This window comes from Lepidochelys kempii, chromosome 1 (genome assembly GCF_965140265.1).
Source record: "Lepidochelys kempii isolate rLepKem1 chromosome 1, rLepKem1.hap2, whole genome shotgun sequence".
NCBI classification, from domain to species: domain Eukaryota; kingdom Metazoa; phylum Chordata; order Testudines; family Cheloniidae; genus Lepidochelys; species Lepidochelys kempii.
The window spans coordinates 15,392,691-15,415,579 of record NC_133256.1 but is presented as its reverse complement, the minus strand read 5'-3'; the positions used below and the strand labels follow the sequence as shown (position 1 = coordinate 15,415,579).

Here is a 22,889-nt window from a genome sequence, read left to right as displayed (position 1 = left end):
GTATCGCAGGTATTTTTCATCTGTCTAGTAGACATCAGGAAATCAAGACTTGAAAAACGTATCCTGTTCCATGAGATAAGCTGGGGAATATCACTCTGTAACATGCTAGTGTTAATAGTAGAGTAGTCTCTCCAGGGAAGGGATAGAAGACCTGGAGAATGTAGTAGTATGGATAATTTTGCATTGACTGGAAGATGGACTCAGATAAACTAATTGTTCTTTTCTATCACCAACTTTGATGACTGTATGATCGGGCGCTATGCAAAGTTTCCTACGTCACTCTGCCACAGCACCATGAGCTTTGTGTGCAAATAGAAACTTAATATTCCCATCTGATTCTCTTGAGTAGTGATGAAAAGCTAGTGAACAAACAGTGGGCCACCTGACCTAAGTGATAACTTATTCTTGGGCATTTAAAGGATGTTTAAATATGGTTGTCATATTTCCAAACGCATGGAACAAAAACCAAGGGTAATTGGGGTGGCCTTGGGATATGTTTCAAACTTTGGAAAAAATATCTGATGGTTAAAAGACTGTTGGGCCCAAATAAGATGACAAGGATTATAATACCCAGCTCCTAGATAGCACTTTTATCAGTAGATATTAAAGCACTTTATAAAGGCGATAAGTATAATTAATTGTGAGGGCAACTGTTAATTGTGACCCAATACTTAACAATACAGGGAAAGAACAGGTTAAAGAATATTTAGATAAGGTGTTTTCAAGTCAGCAGGCCCAGCTGAAATTCATCCTAAATTACCTAAAGAATTTGCTGAAGCAATTTCTGAAACATTAGCAATTATCTTGTAGAATTCATGGAGGATGGGTGATGATCCAGAGGATCGGAGAAGGACAAACATAATATCCGTCTTTAAAAAGGAGCGAAAGGAGGTCCTGGGGATTATAGACCAGTCATCTTAACTTCAATACCCTGAAATATACTGGTACAAATTATTAATCAATTTGTAAGCACCTACAGGAAAATCAGGTTCTAGCCAAAATAGATTTGTCAAGAACGAATCATGCCAAACCCACCTAATTTCCTTCTTTGACAGGGTAACTGATCTAGTGGATGGGGGAATCAGTAGACGTGATTTACCTTGACTTGTAAGGCTTTTGACACAGTTGCACGAGACATTCTCATAAGCGAACCAGGCAAATTTGATGGTGAAATTAATATAAGGTGGGTGCATAATTGGTTGAAAAACTATACCCAGAGTAATTATCAATGTGTCACTATCAAATTCGGAGGACATGTCCTGTGGGGGTCTTTCCTGGGTCTGGTATTCACTATTTTCATTAACATATTGGGTGATGGAGGAGAGAGTACGTTTATAAAATTTGCAGATGACATCTAACTTTGGAGGACAGGGTTAGCATTCAAAATGATCTTGATAAATTTGAGAATTGGTCTGAAATCCATAAGATAAAATTCAATAAAGATAAGTGCAAAGTACTACAGCTTGAAAGGAAAAATCAAATGCACAAATATAAAAAGGGGAACAACTGTTTAGGCAGTAGTACTGCAGAAAAGGATCTGGAGGTTCTAGTAGATCACAGATTGAATATCAGGCAATGTGATGCATTTGCGGAAAAGGCAAATATTGTTGTGGGATGTATTAACAGGAGTGTTGTATGTCAAACACAGGAGGTAATTGTCCTGCTGTTCTCTGCACTGGTGTGGCCTCAGCTGGAGTACTGGGTCCAATTCTGGGCACACTTCAGGAAAGTTGTGGACTAATTAGAGTTCCAGAGGAGAGAAACAAAAATGGTAAAAGTTAGAAGACCTGACCTGTGAGGAAAGGTTTCAAAAAAGCTGAGCATGTCCAGTCTTGAGAAAAGAAGACTGGGGGGGGAAACCTGATAAGTCTTCACCATCCTTTTTGTAACTGCCCTTAACATATTTGATCAGTGGTTTTCCACATCCACTGAAAAAGTTGGTCATTAAGTAAATTGCTTAGTTTGCAGCAAGGGAGATTAGATATTAGAAAAATATTCTAACTATAAGGATAGTTAAGAACTGGAACAGATTATGTAGGGAGGTTGTGCAATCCACATAACTGAAGGTTCTTAAGAACAGGCTTGGAAAAGACCTCTCTGAGATGGTCTAGGTATACTTAATCCTGCCTCAGCACAGAGGGCTGGACTAGATGACCTCTCAAAGTGACTCTGTTCCAGTTTTACAGATGGGGAAGTAGAGGCACAGATGTGAAGTAAGTTGCCAAAAGTCACCCAGTAAGCCAGTGGCAGAGCAGGGAATAGAACCCAGGGCTTCTGAGTCCCAGCCCATTGCATCCCAAGAGCAAAATACCCATATCAATATTAAATAATATGACTAAAAATGAATATATGCTAGAGACTCTAGGCAAGCCAAGTGTTTTCTGACAGGTGTTTTTAACAATTGAAATAGTTACAGGAATGTGTTACTCAATTGTGTCTATGGTATTTTGTTTAGTTTTTTAAATGCATGTCAAGATCTTTCTAGGAACAAAAAAGGATCTTTAAGTGCTGGTAGGCAACTCTGTTCCATCTTTCTGAATCTTCCATCTAATTACAGCTTTTTTGCTTGTTCTTTTATGTTCACTTGGAAGCCTGGGCTGTTGCAGTTCTTTCATTTCTTGTACAATTTGTTTATGGACAAACAACTTGGAGGTAGTATAGAGTGGCTCAGCCAGAATATGTGAGTTTAGATTGTGAGCTCCTTGGAGCGAGAGCTGCTGCTTTTGCATGTTTGGAAGGGGCCTAGTACATAGTGGGGCACTACAGTTAATTTGAAGGTTACATTCTTTGTTGCTTCTTTAAGCCAAGCACATTGCATACACCAGGGTTTCTTTGCATCCCTCTGTTCTCCACAAACTCCTTGTGTGCAATCTTTCCGTCCCCTTCTATTTCAAGAACTCGCTGCAACCTCCCCACCCTTCCCTTATTCCAGGACTGTGTGCCCCTATTCCACCCTCCCCACATATTAGGGTTCCCCATTCTCCCATGCCAAGGCTTTGTGGCTCCCATTCCCTCTTTCTCCCTCCATTCCAGGATGTCTCCCATTAGCCCCCCTGCCTGGGGTTCTGTGTGACCCCCATCTTCCATATCAGGATCCCCATCCTCCCTTCCCCATGCCAGGGCTGTGTGCCCCCATTTTCCCCCCTTGTGTACTCCTCCCCCAAACCAGAGGATCTGTGTTCTCCCACCCTTATAGCAGGATCCCCCCCATTCTCTCCCGCATGCCATGGGCTCTCTATGCACACTCCCACCCCCAATTATTATTTCTATCCCTTCTATCTGGGAGCTAAGTCATTCAGGGTGTCAGCATGTTAAACTCTGAGACGATGGGCAGAGATGAGATGGGGTGTCAGCCAGTTCTTTGATGTATAGACAGTTGCTGAGGTGCATGAAGTTATTGCTCTGCTATATAGATGGCATGGGCTCTGTGTCCCCCACTTTCCCCCTTTTTTGATTTGGGAAAATAAAAAAAAGTAGGGTTCTCTCCATTGATGCCTCTGAAATTGTGGAATTGATGAGATGCAGCATTCAAAAGTTATTGCATTTTGTCCGTCAGACAACTGGAGAAATGGCGTCAAGTTGGTTGTAAGGCCTTGCAAGTTCTACCGTGCTTGTCCAAAAAAATAATTGCTAGTCTATGTAAGAATGGTGATACTGGGTCAGACCAATGGTCCATCTAGGCCAGTATTCTGTCTGACTATGGCCAGTGCTAGATGCCTCAGAGGGAATGAACAGAGCAGGGAAATTTTGAGTCATCCATCTCCTGTCGTCAAGTCCCAGCTCCTCGCAATTGGAGGTTTAGGGACATCTGGGGCATGGGGTTGCACCCCTATCATCTCGGCTAATAGCCATTCATGATCCTCCGTGAACTTATCTAATTCTTTTGTGACCCCATTTATACTCTTGGCCTTCTCAGCATCCCCTGGCAATGAGTTTAACACGTTGACTGTGTTGTGTGAAGAAGTACTTCCTTATGTTTTTTTAAAGTTGCTGACAATTAATCAGGTGATCCTTACTTATTGTGTTGTTATGTGAAGGGGTAAATAACAATTTTCTATTCACTGTCTCCATACCATTCATGACTTTGTAGACTTTTATCAGATCTGCCCGTAGTCATCTCAGAATAGCTTAGCAGACAGCATAATGAAATTGTAAGTTAAATAAGTCTCTTTGATGGGAGCACTGAGCCTAGGGGTGGCTCTGGGGGATCAGGTTGTTGCTTTGGTGGGTGTGTGGGTGGAGGAGATGGGAACAGGGAATGGGGGTGGGGAAATTGGAATCATGTTTTGCTAAGGGCAGGAATGGGAACAGGGACACAAGTGTAAGGCTCTGTGGTGTCAGAGCTGGGAAGGAGGATACTAAGGAAGGAAACTGGACACCGAATTGTTTGCACCTTTGGACTTTGGGTATTGTTGCTCTCTGTTGATGCCAGAAGGACCAGGGAAGTAAGTGGGTGAAGGAATAAGCCCCCTAACACTCTTCCTTTAACATACCATGTGTGGTATTCCAAGTTTTCCTAGCACAGTGGCTAGAGTCCTATGGTTACTTCCTAACCCGTTAAGCTTATTTTAATCGGCTGTGCTCCCAGATGGCTTTCTCTTAGCTCAGAATCTAGAGGACTGTTCAAATTTGATTTATCTTAAGTGGTATAACATGGTGGGGAATGTCATTCAGATTTTAATTTTGGTTTTAATCCAGCACACTATGGCCAAAACTTTATGTACAGGCTGTTTCTTGTAAGATTGATTATATTTGGTTCCCTTTCTTTTGCTGCAGAGTGAGCTATCAGAGAACAAAATTACTACACTGTTCTTAGAGCAGAGCTTATCTCCTCAGATGCTGGTCCACAAACAATGAAAGTAAATGATGCAGAGCCTTGTTGGGTTGTGCTCCATAAGAAATACAGAGAAGAAAACACTTGCTGTGAAGGAATAAAAACATTAGTTCAAGCCATCATACTTTCAATCCTCTGACAGTGTTAAATGTGGAGTTACAGAAGCATTTTTAAAATGGTAATTATTAGTACCCCTCTGCATCTGGACAGGGCAGAATGACTCTCATATACTGGTCAAGAAAGGAGTAAGTTTGAAGATAGCTGGATCCTACAAATTTCAGACACCCCTAGAATTTTACCATGTAGCCTGTGTCCTCTCTCCCCCTAAACAGACTCTTCTTCCAACCTACTAGACACACACTTGTCATCTTTCCACTCTTGACTCCTTGATTTTTCTCTCTAGTGAGTCAGCCCAGCCTGCCCCAGCAGGTACGTCTGGCACCTTTCAGGTGTTGGATAGGCATACCCATGCCAGCTTTATATAGCTAGCACAGCTAAAACCAACAGTGAAGATGCAGAGGCATGGGCTCCCATGTTGGCTAGCCATGCAGTATAACAGGAGGACCATCCTGTGGTGCCATGTCTTGACTGGTAACTTTACTTGTGCTAACTAGATTAATGTTTTTGCAGGTATGCCTACCCAACGTGAAATCACACCTTCAATTGCCATGTAGACACCCTGTTAAACTCAGGTCCCATACAGCCCAGGATGCTACTTTAATCCACCTTGCTGTCATTGAATCTGAGTTGGACACTAATATTTAAACACAGTGACTCCACTTTGGCACTATTGTACTAATGTATTTGGCCTTTTGGCATAATTTTTTAGAAGAAAAGCTTTACAAAAGTTATATGTAGATTGTCTGCTATAAATATGCAGTCTAAGTACATTATAAAACATTATTGGAAAAACATCAAAATATGGGGCTTTATAAAGTTTAACTATCATAAGGGCCTTGTGTACTCCTTTGTGCAATGAGTCCAGATTCTGTGAAGATACTAACTTATTGTATCTCCATGAAATACTCTTCATTCCTGTCCTTCCCCTCCCCAAACATACAAACTATGGCTCACAGTTGAAAATATGCAGTAATGCGCTCGCGTGCGCGCACACACACCCCCTATTCCCCTCTATCCCCCCATGAATTATCTGTGCAGTTCATACATTTTATCACCAGTACTGTAGATTATTAGGATTGATGCTCTCATACCTTATGATGCATGTGGGAACCAGTGTTGCCATCTCTTAATGGAGATGGACTCTTCAGATAAGTTGTTTCCATAACTGTAAGCTTTTTTTTAAAAAAATGTGGACAGGAAGTTAGTTTAACTCGCAACCATAGGTCCATGGCTGCTTATTCAATACGTTCAGAGCAGCCCATACCATGTATGGGGGTCCCTCATTTACCACCTCAGAGATCCACCTAGTAGTTTAGGATGCTCCAGGAATAGTGTAAGGATCTGGGAATGTACAAGGTAAATTTTCAAAACCAACTTACCTCTAGCCTTCTTGCTTTCTGGTTCAGCCATTCATATTAGCATGGTTTTTGAATGAAGTTCTGTGAGAATGATGAATAAATTAAGAATGGATTTTAAATGTGTTGTGAAGTCTATGTAAAGTAAGAACTGCATCAATATGTCTTGCAGCTCCTGGGCCTGCTGACCCAGGACATTAAACATTGAGATGTCACAAAAATGGCAGGATATCAACAGGTTATTTTAAAATAGTAGCGGATGCCCACTGAGCATGCTAAGAATTGGCTTTCCAGTTACTTCTGTAACTTTTGGAGCTTTATAATTCAGCCCTGTTTCCTCAAAGAGCTGACTCCTCAACAAGGGCTGTTCAGAGTGACCATGAATTTCAGCATTCAGAAAAAATGTGAGACACTTCTCCAAGCTAACTGTCCTGCAGTAACTGTTTTTGTTTTTTTTAAATGCACACACATTCTCTCTGCCTGGAGAATAGACTGATAGAAGAACTAAGTGCTTGATCCTGAAAAGTGCGGCACTCTCTGGTCTGATCCAGCAGAACACCTAAGCACATTCTCAGCTTTAGTCAAATGGGTAGTCGAGTTGATTTCTGTGGAACTTGTTCACATGCTTAAAGTGGTTTGTGCTAAAATATTATTTTAGTGGATCAGGCCCATAGTGCTTAGCACCTAGCAGAATTGATTCCTGAGATTGTATTTGTTTGTTCTAAAACGGGTGTTCAGGCACTACAGTGACATGGACTAGCTCTTCCAAGAAAACCAAATGGGAGCAGTACCTGACGATTCAAAATTAAGATAAATAATGGCAAACTATAAATGGACAAAAAAAAATCAATAAATGCTAGAGATAATCTTGATACTCTCAGTTGTCTATATTTAAAGTAGATATTTTCCCCCAAAACAGGTGATTTTGTACATCTAATGTGGGACCTCTCTATACTAAACTGGCTATAAGTTATGTAACTGATCTAGTGCCATTGCAATAAAACTTTCACACAAACTACGTATTTTGAACTCCTTTGTATTAACCTGAATATCAAGGCATTTGGTTTAAAGACTCTTATTAGCTAGTTGAAGAATATAAGTGAAATGGTGAAGAAATTAACTCCATAATGTAAGTCTTGGATAAATGACAATACAACAAGGAACAACAAGGGAAGAAACAATATGTCAATAAAAGAAGCAGTGTAGACAAAGTGCAGTTGGAGTGAGTAAGCAGTACTCTTGTTAAATGTAGCCTGTGTAAGAAAACATCAGGCAAAATCATAAAATCTCTCATTTTGTACATTTTACGGCTGTTAAAATTAGCAAGGGTATATCTACACTTAAAATGTTACAATGGCCCCACTGTAGCATTTCAGTGTGGACGCTACCCACACTGGCAGGAGGGAGTCTCCTATTGGCATAGGTAATCCACTTCCCCAAGAGGTAGGTAGGTCAGTGGAAGAATTCTTCTGTTGACTTAGTTCTGTCTACACTGGAGGTTAGGTCGGCTTAACTAAGCTGATCAAGAGTGTGGATTTTTGACACCCTCCAGTGATATGGTTAAGCCAACTCAGTTTTGTAGTGTAGACCAGGCCTGTGTGTGCATGTGTTTTGAAGTGACTAGTGCAAAATGCTTTTAGAAAATACACTGTAACGTTGTGTACAACCAAATTATTACAAGTAAACAATAGATGATCACATGTATTTAAAAAAAAAAAAGTTGATCCTTGTGGTTCTTGGACAATAAATCACTAATTTTATGGAATCTCCTGAATACATAAATAAATAAGGGTTAGTTTGACGGTCCTGTGGCATTGCATTACTAATAGTCAATTATATTATAATAATGGATGGTCTGAATTGTCTATAGCTTATTAAAATGATGATGCACAGGGGTTTTGCCGTGTGATGGTGCCAGGTTGATATATAAATCACAGATGATTTATAAAGTAGTAGTGTCCCCATAGGTGGACCACTCTAGGAGTCTTCATGTCCCTGCACCTCAGATCTGAAATTTTTGGTAGCAGTGTCCGTTTGGCCCTCACATGCGCTCTCCCCATCTCATGCTGTGCTCTGTTGCTATATAGCGCTATGTGGGCAAACCTCCCTCAGTTCTTTCTCAACTGCCGTTGGCCTGAAACTGAGCCTTAGTAGAGCCCCTTAAAAGAGATTCTACCCAGTGTTTTTCTTAATAATTTTTCCTTAGTAGTAATAGAGCTTCAGTTAATGTTAGTACTTCCTTCTTTTCTTTTTCTTTTTTTAAATATATAAATATATATTTTATTTCGCTTGTAGAATAGTTATCTCCTTAGTATAAATTAGATTTCCCTAGCTCTTCCTTTTTGGGAAGTAACCCTTGAAAAGGGTATGCCCAGGTTTAACTGCTGCCTCTCATGTCAGGAAGCCATTTCTGTCAGCGACAGTCATTTCTGCTGCATTTGCTGCCCTGGAGAGGCACACATGCTTCCAGAAGTGTCTCAAAGTAAAATTTGGAACCAGAAAGAGCCATGAACTAAAATTAAGACTGCTCATGATGGAAAGCTCACTCTGACCAGCCTTCAACCCTTGGCCCGGGATGCACTCCGGACAGCAGTCCCTGTCAAGACTGATACCGTCTACATCGTCGGATCAACACTCTCTAGTGACTTCAAAGACGAAATCCTCAGATTCCTCTCAGAAAGTCTTGAAAAAACAGGCCACAAGTTCCTGAACAGGGAATTGGCCAAGAGAAAGAGGTCCCTGGCACAGTCGATAACCTCTACTAACTGACCCTCGACCAGGTATCTATGAGGTTGCAAGATCTTCCTTTACCAGTACCATGGATAAGCCCAAAGGCCTTAAGAGGGTGGCTCAGGCAGAATGGTACTGTTGGGAGAAAGGAGTGATGAAGGCTGACCCAGTTCCTCTAAAATGGAAACGAAGGAGTCTTCTAGACAATCAGTACTACATACACCAGCATCACAAAAGGTTGTGGCGACACCTGGTGGCCATTCCTCACAATGCAGAGAGCCTCTGGTACCAACAGCTCTCTCCACTTCAATGGCACCTACTCAACTGACCTTAGCGGGTGCTGATGGCTGTTCCAGTACCACAGGAATTTTGGTTCCCCAAAGACTTGATGGTCTCAGATACCTGAATCACCCTTACTAGGCACTGACATAACCATGGTATGGGTTATGCCTAGGTCCCTGGGCTTCCATGCAGTACCAAGACATTCTACTCAACCTTCCATGACTGCTTCACCTGTCAAGTGATGATGAGGAAGATGATGGGGATGACCTATACTCAGTGTCATTCCAAGGTTCTCCATTACAGCACCAGGGAGCTAGCTGGGTGGAAAGTCATGTATCTTCAATCTATCCGCAGAGTAGAAGAGACCCACCCAGTTGGTATGGACACCCTTGGATGCTTCCACCCATGCCCTCTCTCACCACCTCAATGGCCATATTGGGACCCACAGGTGGCATATAGACAACAGTTTTTGAGGAACTCTAGTACTAGTCATCCAGAGAGCTAGAGGAAAACAGTCTCCTTTAGCTTCAATAGCCAGACCACCTGATCCTCAAGAGGAGACCTTTGAGGAACAGGAGGCGAGACTAGACAAGGAAGCCACTCAGGTGACCAACATTTCTTCTTCATCTCCTGATAAGGTGGCCATGCTTCCCACGCCAACTACAACAGACCACTTCAAGCAATTTCAAGACCTCTTTAATAGGGTAGCAGATTTCCTGCGAATCCTGCTTAATGAAGTCATAATCACAGTGCAAACTGGTTGACATAATCAGCAAATATTGCATTCCCCATCAATGAGGCACTGCTTGATTGGGTGAAAACTATATGGCAGACACCACCCACAATACCTTCAACGTGCAGAAGGGTAGACAAAAATATTGTGTCCTATAAAGATGGAGACTTTTTTTTATTTTTTTCATCCATCCCCTAATTCACTAGTCATTGATGCAGTTAATGAACATGGCAGACAGCACCACGCTAAAATGACACCAATAAGGACTGGAAATGACTGGATTTATTTGGATGTAAATCATATTCCTTATCCACTCTAGAATTTAAGATCGCTAACTATCAAGCCCTCATGCCAAAACACAACCATACCAATTATTCGGTGTTTGCTCATCCTACAATGAAAAGATTTCTTAAAAGGTATGGGTAACCTCTACCTTTGAATCAGAGATCTTACACCAGTATGGGACCTTAATCTTGTCTTAAACTGTCTGATAAGGTCACCCTTTTAGCCTATGGCCACTTGCTCACTTCTACACCTCTCTGTGAAAACTGCATTCCTCATGGCTATCACATCTGCTCGGAGAGTGGAGGAGAGAGGGGGCTCTAATGGTATATCCTCTCCCTTTACAATTTTCTTCAAGGACAAGGCCACATTGCGGCCACACCCCAAATTCCTACCAAAATACCTTCAGCCTTCCACGTAATCAACTTACTCACCTTCCAGCATTCTTTCCTAAACTACACCGGGATAAAAGGGAGGCAACACTGCACACACTTGATCTCAAGAGAGTGTTAGCCTTCTATTTGGAAGGGACTAAGCCTTTCAGAAAATCTCCAAGACTATTGCTCTTCATCGCAGACAGATCTAAGGGATCCCCGATATCTATGCAAAGGCTCTCTAGATGGATGTCGGAATGCATTAACTACTGCAATTGCACGCATGACTTACAGCCCCCTTTGAGAGCCTGAACGCACTCTACAAGATCTCTGTCAACTTCTATCCTTCCTCAATAATGTTCCAATCACAGAAATATGCAGAGCAGCGACTTGGGCATCTACTCATACGTTTGTCAAGTATTATGCAATCACTCGTGATTCAGCATCTGATGTGACACTTGGTTTGGCTGTATTATCATCAATATTGGACTCCGCTCCGATGCCCCACCCTTCCATCAGGGACACTGCTATAGAGTCACCTAGAGTGGAACACCCATAGGGACATGAATTGAAGAAGAGGAGGTTACTCATCTTGTGTTGTAACTGAGCTTCTTCAAGATGTGTCTCCTTATGGGTGCTCCACTACCCACCCTGCTCTTGTCTGCTTTGAAGCTCTTATATATGAGCTGCAGTAAAGAAGGAACTGAGGGTGGTTTGCCCATGCAGCGCTATACAGCAACAGAGCACAGTGCAAGGGCCAAACAGACACTGCTACCAAAAATCTCCAATCTGAGGCGCAGAAATGTGAAGATACCTAAAGTGGAGAACACATAGGGACACACATCTCAAAGAGCCACAATTACTGCACAAGGTGAGTAACCTCTTCTTTAATGAGCAGCAAAGCAATTCTTTGTCAATGATGAAATAATAGTAAACCTCTCTCACTCATTAAGCTTTCAGCACAGCTGTGGTTTAGAAACCCTAGATCCTGTGCCACATTGCCACAGCTGCAGTCAAGCAGGGGCATGCAAGCTGGATGGCCTGCACTATGAAAGAGGGTGAGGTGGAGGGCAGATTGTTCTCTTTGAGTGTTCGGAGTCTCAAGAACTTGGAGCCACCCCACTTGGTCCAGAATAGCTCCAATTTGGTGACCTTCCAGGCATGCAGCAAAAGACACCTGTTTGATAGGGTTTTTGAAGAGTCTGTGTTTCTCACAATGATGAAAGGGTGGCAGTTAGTTTCTGTAGTTGTCTAGCTGGCGCATTTCCTGTAAAATGATTATTTTAATCCTCCTGGGATATTGTTGTATTTTCAATGATGTATTACGGTAACTGAAGCTTTGGATAGATGTCTTTATTTTAAATCTAAATGCAAACCTATTTCATTTATTTTAGATCTTGCTTTGTTTTTAGTTGTGGAACTCTTGTTAGTGTTTTCAAGTTATGCACTTTTAAAAATTCTCAATGTATGGCTTCATCTCAATACCTTTATAATATTTAGTATTAAGATTTATGTATGTTGGTTATTTTTAACATTTGCTCTCCCTCTTCCCCCCTTTTAATACTGCAGTTCCAAAAGAGTTGGTAGAACTTCACTTGAAACTGATGAGGAAGATTGGGAAGTCTGTCACAGCAGACAGATGGGAAAAATACTTGATCAAGGTACAGTAAATGTCTGTTCTGTTACTCTGAAATGCTGGGATCTGATGAAATCTTATGTCAGAAATCCCTAGTATGAATTTTAGTGAACCTAGTGCTGTAGTCAAAATCTGTGTGTGCGTGCCCAGACGGAGTTGCTTAAGGTTCTAGTTTAACTAACTTTCAGCCTGCCTGGGTCTGCGCACAAATTTCTGAAACTAGATACCAACTTCTGCATCTAGAAGGCTGCAAACCTGCAAGCTCTATAGCACGTGCAAGACAGGAGCAGATTGGAGTATAAGAATTATAGTGGCCAGTCAGAGCAGAGAGATTTCCATATTAATGATACAGTAGTTTATCAGTAATTCTATGATGTAAATCCATGTACTTTAGCTGACAACCATACAGAGATTTGTATGCTGTGTGCTTATTGATAAATAAGGACACTGTGATTATGCTATCAGAGTACCCAGAATTGCATAACGGGGGAAAAAATTGTAGTTATGCATCAATAGTGGTACACCATTCCTTTGCTCTGACTCCGAGGTGGTTCTATATTCGAATTATAAATCACTTACGTAATGTTATAAGGTGCTCTGTCAATGTCTGAACATATATAAGACATAGTCCTTGCTCCAGAGAATTTGCAGAGACTGAAAGGTCCATGTTTTGTTAATAAAGCATCGTGCTAATCAGGAATACTTCAATTTGAACTTTGGTTATTCCCTTGTTGTTTTAGTAGTTTGGTTGGCTGTCACTGAGTGCTTTGTTTCAGAGGGCTAGCCGTGTTAGTCTCCATCAGCAAAAACAATGAGGAGTCCTTGTGGCACCTTAGAGAAATTTATTTAACAAATTTATTTGGGCATAAGCTTTTGTGGGATATAACCCACTTCATCAGATGCATGGAGAGAAAAAAAATAGGCAGGTATTAATACACAGCACATGAAAAGATGGGAGTTGCGTTACTAAGTGGGGGCTCAGTGCAAATGAGGCCAATTCAATCAGGGTGGATGTGGCCCATTCCCAACTGTTGACAAGAAGGGGTGAGTATCAACAGAGGGAAAATTATTTTTTCTAGTGACCCAGCCACTCCCAGTCTTTATTCAGGCCTAATTTGATGGTGTCAAGTTTGCAAATCCAGTTCTGCATTTTCTCATTGAAGTCTGTTTGGGGTTTTTTTTTGTGTGTGTGTGGAAGAATGGCAACTTTTAAGTCTGTTATTTAATGTCCAGGGAGATTGAAGTGGTCTCCTACTGACTTTTGAATGTTACGATTCTTGATATGTGATTTGTGTCCATTTATTCTTTTGTGTGGACTCTGTCTGGTTTGGCCAGTTTACATGGCAGAGGGGCATTGCTGGCACATGATGGCATATATCCCATTAGTAGATGTGCAGATGAACGAGCCCTTGATGGTGTGGCTGATGTGGTTGGGTCCTATGATGGTGTCCCTTGAATAGATATGCGGACAGAGTTGGCAACGGGGTTTGTTGCAAGGGCTAGTTCCTGAGTTAGTGTTTCTGTTGTGTGGTGTTTAGTTGCTGGTGAGTATTTGCTTCAGGTTGGGGGGCTGTCTGTAAGCGAGGACTGGCTTGTCTCCCAAGGTCTGTGAGAGTGAGGGATCGTCCATCAGGATGGGTTGTAGATCCTTGATGTTGTGCTGGAGAGGTTTTAGTTAGGGGCTGTAGGTGATGGTAGTGGCGTTCTGTTACTTCCTTTGTTGGGCCTGTCCTGTAGTAGGTGACTTCTGGGTACCCTTCTGGCTCTGTAAATCTGTTTCTTCACTTCCCTAGGTGGGTACTGTAGTTTTATGAATGCTTGATAGAGATCCTGTAGGTGTTGGTCTCTGTCTGAGAGATTGGAGCAAATCCGGTTGTGTCTGAGGGCTTGGTTTTAGACAATGGATCGTGTGATGTGGTCTGGATGAAAGCTGGAGGCATGTAGGTAAGTTTAGTGGTCAGTAGGTTTCTGGTATAGGGTGGTGGTTATGTGACCATCACTTATTTGCACTGTAGTGTCCAGGAAGTGGATCTCTTGTGTGGACTGGTCCAGGCTGAGGTTGATGGTGAGGTAGAAATTGTTGAAATCCTGGTGGAATTTGTCAAGGGCCTCCTTCCCATGGGTCCAGATAATGATGTCATCAATGTAGCTCAAGTAGAATAGCAGTGCTAGGGGACAGGAGCTGAGGAAGTGCTGTTCTAAGTCAGCCATAAAAATGTTGGCATACTGTGGGGCCATGCAGGTACCCATAGCAGTGCTGCTGACTTGAAGGTATAAATCGTCCCCAAATCTGAAATAGCTGTGGGTGAGGACAAAGTCACAAAGTTCAGCCACCAGGTTTGCCGTGACATTATCGGGGATACTGTTCCTGACAGCTTGTAGTCCGTCTTTGTGTGGAATGTTTGTGTAGAGAGCTTCTACATCCATAGTGGCTAGGATTGTGTTTTCTGGAAGATCACCAATGGATTGTAGTTTCCTCAGGAAGTCAGTGGTGTCTCGAAGATAGCTGGGCATGCTGGTAACATAGGGCCTGAGGAGAGAGTCCACAAAGCCAGACAATCCTGCTTTGTTCACTTTTACACTTCTGGATTCCTGTAACAAGCAACAGTAATTAAGTCAGGAGGAGAACAGAGCTTGCATTGCAACACCAGGCACAGCGTCCAGTCATAAGGCCTGCTTTTTAAGCTTGCATTGCAACTTTAAAGTGGCTGTAACTATTAGCAGTGCTTTATTTTTCAATTTTGCTGAAATTTTTAATATATAACACTTTACACGTAGACCACAAATTACTGAATGGCAGATGGGTGATTCTTTTCTGTCCCCCTTGCTAACAGTGATCTGTTCAAATGGAAGTAATTGGGACACTTACTGAAGAGAAGATACTTGGTGTGCTTCTGCAGTCTCATTGGTGTTGTCTATGCAGGGCTCTCATGTGGTCATACAGAAGGTTCTGGCTTAGGCAAAGACACATTGTTTGTCCTCCGATATAGACTGCTTAGCCCTTTTGGGAAGTGCACAGTCTGATTAATGCAGACTGTTTTGTCCCATGAGTACTTCCTTCATTTGATCACTCTCAAAAGTTTTTTACATTCTTATGCAGTTAAGATTTATTGGCTTTGGACTACTGTGGAGTCGCATCTTACGCGGCGGTTAGGTTCTAAAGTCAGTGCATAAGGTGAAAATTCACGTATAGTCAAAATTACTCTTGAAAATCCCTTAAATTGCCCATAAAATACAGTATACTGTACATGGTTTTGTGTATACAACCCTGTACAGTAAAATGTATAATGTTTACAGTAATGTACAGTATATAATAAAGAGTACATATGAAAAATGTAATTTTACAGTACTGTATTTTTAATTACAGGGGGGTAATTACAGGGGGTCGTCAGGCCTTGATGTCGATTCAGGAGACGGAGGTGACGGAGAGCTTGGGTGATGGAGAGCAATTCGTAGACGAAGTGGTTGGCTCTGGTTCAGTTCGAGAAGTTGATTGCGTAGGCTCATCTGCTGCTGGTTGTTTTTCCTTGAAAAACATGGTGGTCGGTAACTGTCGCTGTTGTCTCTTGAGCTGCTCAAACATTTCTTGATATGGTCTCAAATTGTCCGTAATACTACGTGTGATTTTTTTTTTTTGAGGCTTCCTTCCATAGAGGGATCGTATTCAGAAATTAAATCATTCAAGTTTTTCGCAGCTTAGAACACTTCAGCAGATTTATGAAGATTCCAACTTTCTGGCTTGTCCTGTTCGTCGTCGTCATCCTCGTCTTCTGTAGACAATTTTATCAGTTCCTCTAACTCTTCGTTAGTCAGTGTTTCTCTATGGCTCTCAATTAATTCTTCAATTTCTTCCTCAAGGATGTCGACGAAGCCATCACTACCCACTTGCCTGGCCACCTGAACAATGTGTTTCATTTCTTTGTCAATTGTCGGGAAACGCTTAAAGTCATTCACACATTCTTTCCATAGGTTTTTCCAACGTGCATTGACTGTTTCAGGCTTGATTGCATCCCTTGCCTGTTTAATATAAGTGATGCAATCGGCAATGTTGAAGGACTTCCAACGCTCCATCACATTAAGATTGAAATCAGCATCCATAGCGCTACATATCCGTGAGAATGTAAGCCTCGTGTACGTGGCCTTGAAACAGCAAATCATGCCTTGTTGAGAGGTTGGAGGATGAGGTGGTATTCGGGGGGAGAAAGACTACTTCAAAGTCGTTATGCGCAAACCAGAGTGCCACAGGGTGGCGAGGAGCATTGTCTACAATCAGCAACACTTTAAAGTCAAGTCCTTTCTCTTCTAGGTACACCTTGACCTCCGGAATGAAACGCTTGTGGAACCAATCCATAAATAATGCTGCCGTCACCCAAGCCTTTTTATTTGATTGCCAGAACACAGGCAGGAAATTTTTGTTCTTGCCTTTTAAGGCACGGGTATTTGCAGCCCTGTAGAGCAAGGCCAGCTTTATTAAATGCCCAGCCGCATTGCCACAAAACAACACAGTCACACGGTCTTTAGCTGCTTTGGCGCCAGGGGCTTGTCTTTCTGATTTTGAAGTGAAAGTGCAGATGGGCATTTTTTTTCCAGAAGAGCCCACTCTTGTCAGCATTAAAAACTTGCTCCGGAAGATAGCCCTTTTCTTCTATGATTTTCTTTAATTGTTTGGGGTAGGCTTTTACTGCCTCTTCATTGGCAGATGCAGTTTCACCAGTAGTCTGCACGTTTTTGAGGTTGAAGCGGTTCCTAAAACTGTTAAGCCAGCCTTTGCTGGCTTTGAATTCCTTCTCATCAGAAGGCTGTCCCTCTTCGGCGGGAGGTTTGAACAGCGCATAGAGGCTAAGAGCCTTTTCTCGCATGTGTTGCCATCAATAGGCACACGTTTACGGTTCATGTCTTCCAGCCATAAGTTTAATGCCTTTTCAGTCTTCACTAAAGTCTTATCACGCACCTGTCTCATCACCTTAGCAGTTACTGGAGCACTTGATGCCACGGCTTGATGAATTTCTCTCTCTCGAATCTTGATGGCACGGATGCTAGATTCATTGCGGCCATATTTACGCGCCGCATTGGAGACAGACATATTGTCTCTCAGTAAGTCCAACACAGCCTGTTTTTCCTCCAGCATTGGAACAGATTGCTGTCTCTTTGGTTGAGCACCAGAGGAAGTAGTTGGCTTGCGTTTCGGGGCCATGTTGTACGAAAAATACGTACAGTATCTTTAAAACACTAGAATCACACTCAGTGCGACGAGATGCTCACACTATGAGAGGCACGTGGGAACGGAGACCGTCTGAGGGAACAGCAGATGCATGTCTCCCATCTCATGCTCACTCCGGGGCATACGCTCATTGAGTGGAATGGTGGGCGGAATTGCCCGCACTATTTAAAGGTATCTTGTTGTTTTTCTTTTTTTTTGCCGAGCGCGTATAGTTGAATTCGCGTAAATTAAATGCGCATATGATGCGACTCATCTGTAGTCTCTCTGGACCCTTTGACTGTGAAATCTACAGGTTTCCAGTAGGCTGCTTCCACCAGTGCTGGTTTGGGATCCAGATGTCTGTGGTCCTCTGAGACTCTCACCAGCTGTGTGTTTGATTCCTTCCTATGTTTATTGCTTAAAGCAAGCAATTTGAGCATGGTGCCAGTAAGTAGCACTTAGATGCCAGTGTAAGGGCCTTAAGAAGTATTTTGGAGAGACCCATATCAGCACCCGCTTTACAGATTGGTAGGGTATGGTCATACTTTCATGCGCAGAAATCAGCTGCTTCCTTAAGAAACCAACTCCTGTTGCTGAAGTGCCTGCCAGTTTCAAACTCTCCTTTTGAAAAGGCAGTGGTTCTAGCATACCAGATGTGCTTAAACCCATGACCTCTGTGGAAGGCTTCAGACTGGGTTCTAGCTTTCTTTGGAGTTGAGACTGCATTTATCAGGAGTAAGAATAATCTGCTGGTTTTAGTTTATGGAAACTTGGTCATTGTGTTCATGAAAAATGGTTTCAACAGCTCTGATGCCACTGAGTAGTTGCTTGGGCAATTAAAAGGCATTTCCAGTGTTTCTGAAACTTCCCTCCATTGGTTTGAGTGATACATAAAACATAGGAGTTGGTCATGGATGTTTGATGTGTCTTCTCCAATGTTTGTGATATGCAGCATCCCCCAATGATCTTCATGTTTAGAATGTTGAATACAAGAGATAAAGTAGAATGTATTCATTTGTTGGCAATAAACAGTTGTATCTCTTGTTCTAAGTTTTGGCCTGTGCATTGGAAGAATGGACAACATAGCTTGTCCTCAAAACAGGCAGACTTGCTGCTGAGCAGAAGTCATTTTTATGAGATGGTACTTTTTTTTTGTTACCACTTTCTGAAGCAACTCATTCAGCGTTAGCTAGTGAAGTTTGGCCTCACTTTCAGCTGTGCTGCTCTATCGAAAGCTACATGCTGGATGTGGTTTAGAAGCTTACTTTGCCCTGGGTGCACCCTCTATTTAACAATAACATCTTGATCAGGAAGATTGATAATTCCCTTAATGCTTTCAAGAGAACTTCTGTTGATTGCAATTTGTTCAGGATGCAGCAGCACTTTGAGCCACTGATTTAAGCATCCATGGTACAACAGTGCCACTTTTAAAACGACTGTCTTAACATTGTAGTCTCTGGGTATATTTGAGACTACCTTGAACTTTGTTGTAGTGGATACTTGCACTAAGATACCGCATACCTACTAGGGATCCCACTATTGTATCTTAAATAAGTAAGCGGCCACTAGTGCCTTTGCTATTATGGGTCCTAGGATGTGAAACTTGCTCCCTCATGACAATTATTTTGACCCTCTCACTTAAAAAAAATCTAAAACTTATTATCCCAACCCTGTTTTTCCACTGTTGATCCCATATATTCGTTCTCCACCACCACCCACTTTCAGTGGTCCATTTAGTCAGTGTTAGTTGTTTATATTTTTAAAGAAGGTCTTTTTATTATGTTTTCAAACACATTTTAAATGGTTTGAGGTATGTGCTCCGAGGACCTCAGCATTTTATATGTAATTACATCATTTTACAACATCAAATGAATGGTAGTCTCACTTACTATTTGTATTACAGTAGCAGTGCCTAGAGGCCACAACTGGGACTGGGATTCCCGTTGTGGGTACGTCTACGTTGCATTATAAAACCCACTGCAGCAAGTCTCAGAGCCTGGGTCTGCAGATACGGGCTCATGCTACGGGGCTAAAAACGGCTAAAAGAAGTTGCTTCAGAACCCACACTACATTACAAGCCACAATGTTTACACTGCTGTTTTTGGCCCTCTAGCATGAGCCCCACAAGCCCAAGTCTGTAGACCCAGGCTCTGAGACTTGCTGCCATGGGTTTTAAAACACAGTGAGACATACCCTGTTTAGTGCTGTACAGATATGTATGAAGCAGTCTCTGCTCCATAGTACTTGTAGTCTAAATAGACATGACAGACAAAGGGAGATGGGAAAAGAAATGGGTGCACAGAGGTGAAGTAACTTGTCCAAGGTCACATAGCAAGTCAATGACAGAGTTAGGAATAGAACTGGGTCTCCTGACTCCCAGTCTAGTGCCCTAGCTGTAGATCATGCTGTCTCTTAAGAGTTGCTCAGAGCTAGGAAAATGGAGGTGATGATAGTCCAGATCCTGGTGATATGGTTTTTCAGGACTTAGTGGAGACATGCCCAGTGCTTGCCTTCCTACACCTGGCTTTATCTCTGGTTTTTGTCTATGGCTTTTTTGCTTACAGAAGTTACAATGTTTGTAGATAAAAGTAAACATTGGTATTGCAACAAAATACTCTTCCTCTGTAGAGTTTTCAAGTGACATTAATCCACTAATACTAGTTAATTTAATATTTTGTTTATCTGACAGATATGCCAAGAGTTCAACAGTACTTGGGCGTGGGAGATGGAGAAGAAAGGATACCTGGAAACAAGTGTTGAATGCAAATTGGGAATTCTGAAGGTAATGTATTTACTATTTTTTTTTTTAAATGACCCTTTGAAAACTTATACATTGTAGTAATTAAATGTATTAAATTTGGAGCTGACGTCAGAGCATGTAACAAATAAATATCACCAATCATAGTTGCTGATGGTCTTGTTAATGGGGATAAGCCTCAACTAAATACGGTGTTTTCTATTTGTTTTCATACTTGTTCACACTGAAATATATTTGTGGTTACTGTTCTGCCCTCGGAGGGTGTTTACCCGTGCAGTATTCTTTTTTGTTATGTGCATGAGCTAGTAATTAAGCAATTTTATCTTAAGTGCAATGGTGAGAGGTGGGGCTTATCTTCAGCTTTTCAGATCATGAGAAAAGTCAGGAGTAATGAGCCTCGTGTGTGATGGCTTAAATTACATGGAGTTTTACTGTAGACTAATATACTAAATAAATAATATCCACCGTTTAGCTAGGTCATTCACAAAAAAGAAACTTCCATATACATTGCTTTCAGATCTATATAAAATACAGAGGTTTAGAGTTTCAATGGCTACTTTTAAAAGAGGAAATAGAAACACCACGCTGTGTATGTATGCTTTGGTGGTGGCTTGATTTCATCCTGCTGTAGTAGCTGTTAATGTTTCCTATAGTAGAACCTCAGCCTTGCAAACAGCAGTTATGAACTGACCAGTTAACCCCACACCTCATTTGGAACTGGAAGTACACAATCAGACAGCAGCAGAGACAAAAAAGAAAGAAAGCAAACACAGTACAGTACTGTGTTAAATGTAAACTACAAAAAAACCAAACAAACCTGGAAAGCAGCATTTTTCTTCTTCATAGTAAACTTTCAAAGCTGTATTAAGACAATGTTCAATTGCAAACTTTTGAAAGAAAAACAATAACATTTTGTTCAGAGTTACGAACAACCTCCATTCCCGAGGTGTTCGTAACTCTGAGGTTCTAATGTACAGTAAGGATGCCTTCATTCTCCGCTGTTTAAAGTTTGCTGTTGAACAGGTTTAATGCCATTCTAAATGGCCACTAACAAGAAATTAAAAACTAATCTCTGATTTACCAAAAGAGTATAATCTGGAGAGGCCTATGCATTGTATCCCCCTTTCTCTAGTTAAGTCACAAAACTAATAAAGGCAGGTATAAAAAGAGAACCAAATAAATAAGTTTTTTTTGTAATATCTTGGTGTTCTAAAAAAATCTTTCTACATTGCGATTTTTTTCAGTACCTCTGTGAGTGTCAGTTTGATGACAATCTAAAATTTAAGAATATCATTAACGAAGAGGATGCTGATGCTATGCGTCTCCAGCCAATTGGTCGAGACAAGGATGGTTTAATGTATTGGTACCAGCTGGATCAAGAACATAATGTGAGAATGTATGTAGAAGAACAGGATGACCAGGATGGGTCTTCTTGGAAATGCATTGTCAGGTAACTTTTTTTTCTTGTTTGTAACTGCAAATTTTAAATGTGATTATCTGTGACTATGAAGTTCAGATGTTGACTTCAATAAGTATCCTCTTTTCAGAGAGCAGTATTCCTGTCAATTTAATTCTCTACCTTCAGACGTACACAGTACGTGCACAACTACAATTTATGAAGAAAAGCAGCTTAAGTGTTTATGGGATAATAGCCAATGCAGATGTCATTTTATGGTTTATAAGAGAAACACCATCTAGAGTTTCAAGAGCACAATGGTTATAGGGCAGTAAGATCAGGAGGAGAATTGTGCCCCCTGGAGAATGGTTCCACTACGTGCTGACAATGTGCTATCGGGAACATGGAAGAAGACTGTGTTAATTCTCTAACCTCTCATGCTATCGGTCACAAATTAGTAATAGACAACATTATGCTCTTCTTAGAATTGCAGGGTTGAGTTCTAGGCTCATACAATGAAAAATAATTCCTTAATCTAGTACAGAAAGCCAAACACAAAAACCTTCTGAAATCGAACTCAGATCCTGGATGACTAATGATTAACAGTCTAGTAACTGCTGAAATGCAGGGGCTCACTGCTCCTCTGAGTCTCAGTGAGCTCCAGCAGTTTAGCCTGGTGACCTTTTCATGATCTTCTGGACTCAATTTCCTTTCATCATTCTTATTAAAATGAAAGAAAGTGTCTTTGTACTATGTAAATATTTCATTTTCTAACATGTACCTTGTGTACTGTGGCATATTCTCCATGGAAGAGTCTTTTAATTTTGAATTTATTTATTTAAAATTTTCAAATGACTGATTTTTAATATATTCTCATGTAAAATCTTTATTTAAAAAAAAAATCTAGTCAATTCCAAATGTGTTTAAAGCTGGACTCTGATCAAAAGAGAATCAGCATTGAGTAAAATGGTAAACAAATATGGTGAAAGAGATCTCATAAATGCCAAATACTGTCTGTAATTTAAATGATGTGTGTGTATATAGCTATAGCTTTAGCAATTAGGGTTATTGAACAAAAAGTTTAAACTGTAAAGTCAATTCTCAATGGGTTACATAATATGACCAGTGTTACCACTAAGGAGATTTTAGTAGCTGCTGTGTGTGAATAAAGTAAACACAACAAACCAAA

General features: G+C 41.3%; 1 protein-coding gene across 4 annotated transcripts in view; it reads left to right on the top strand.

Moving 5' to 3' along the window:
* RSF1 (remodeling and spacing factor 1) overlaps positions 1-22,889 on the top strand; it is a 122,854-nt gene that overhangs the window by 36,716 nt on the left and 63,249 nt on the right. For all 4 annotated transcript variants that reach the window (XM_073335516.1, XM_073335507.1, XM_073335497.1 and 1 more), the window contains exons 2-4: positions 12,280-12,371; positions 20,236-20,328; positions 21,549-21,754. In XM_073335516.1, the coding sequence (XP_073191617.1) occupies positions 12,280-12,371; positions 20,236-20,328; positions 21,549-21,754 (391 nt within the window). The remainder of the gene's footprint in view (positions 1-12,279; positions 12,372-20,235; positions 20,329-21,548; positions 21,755-22,889) is intronic.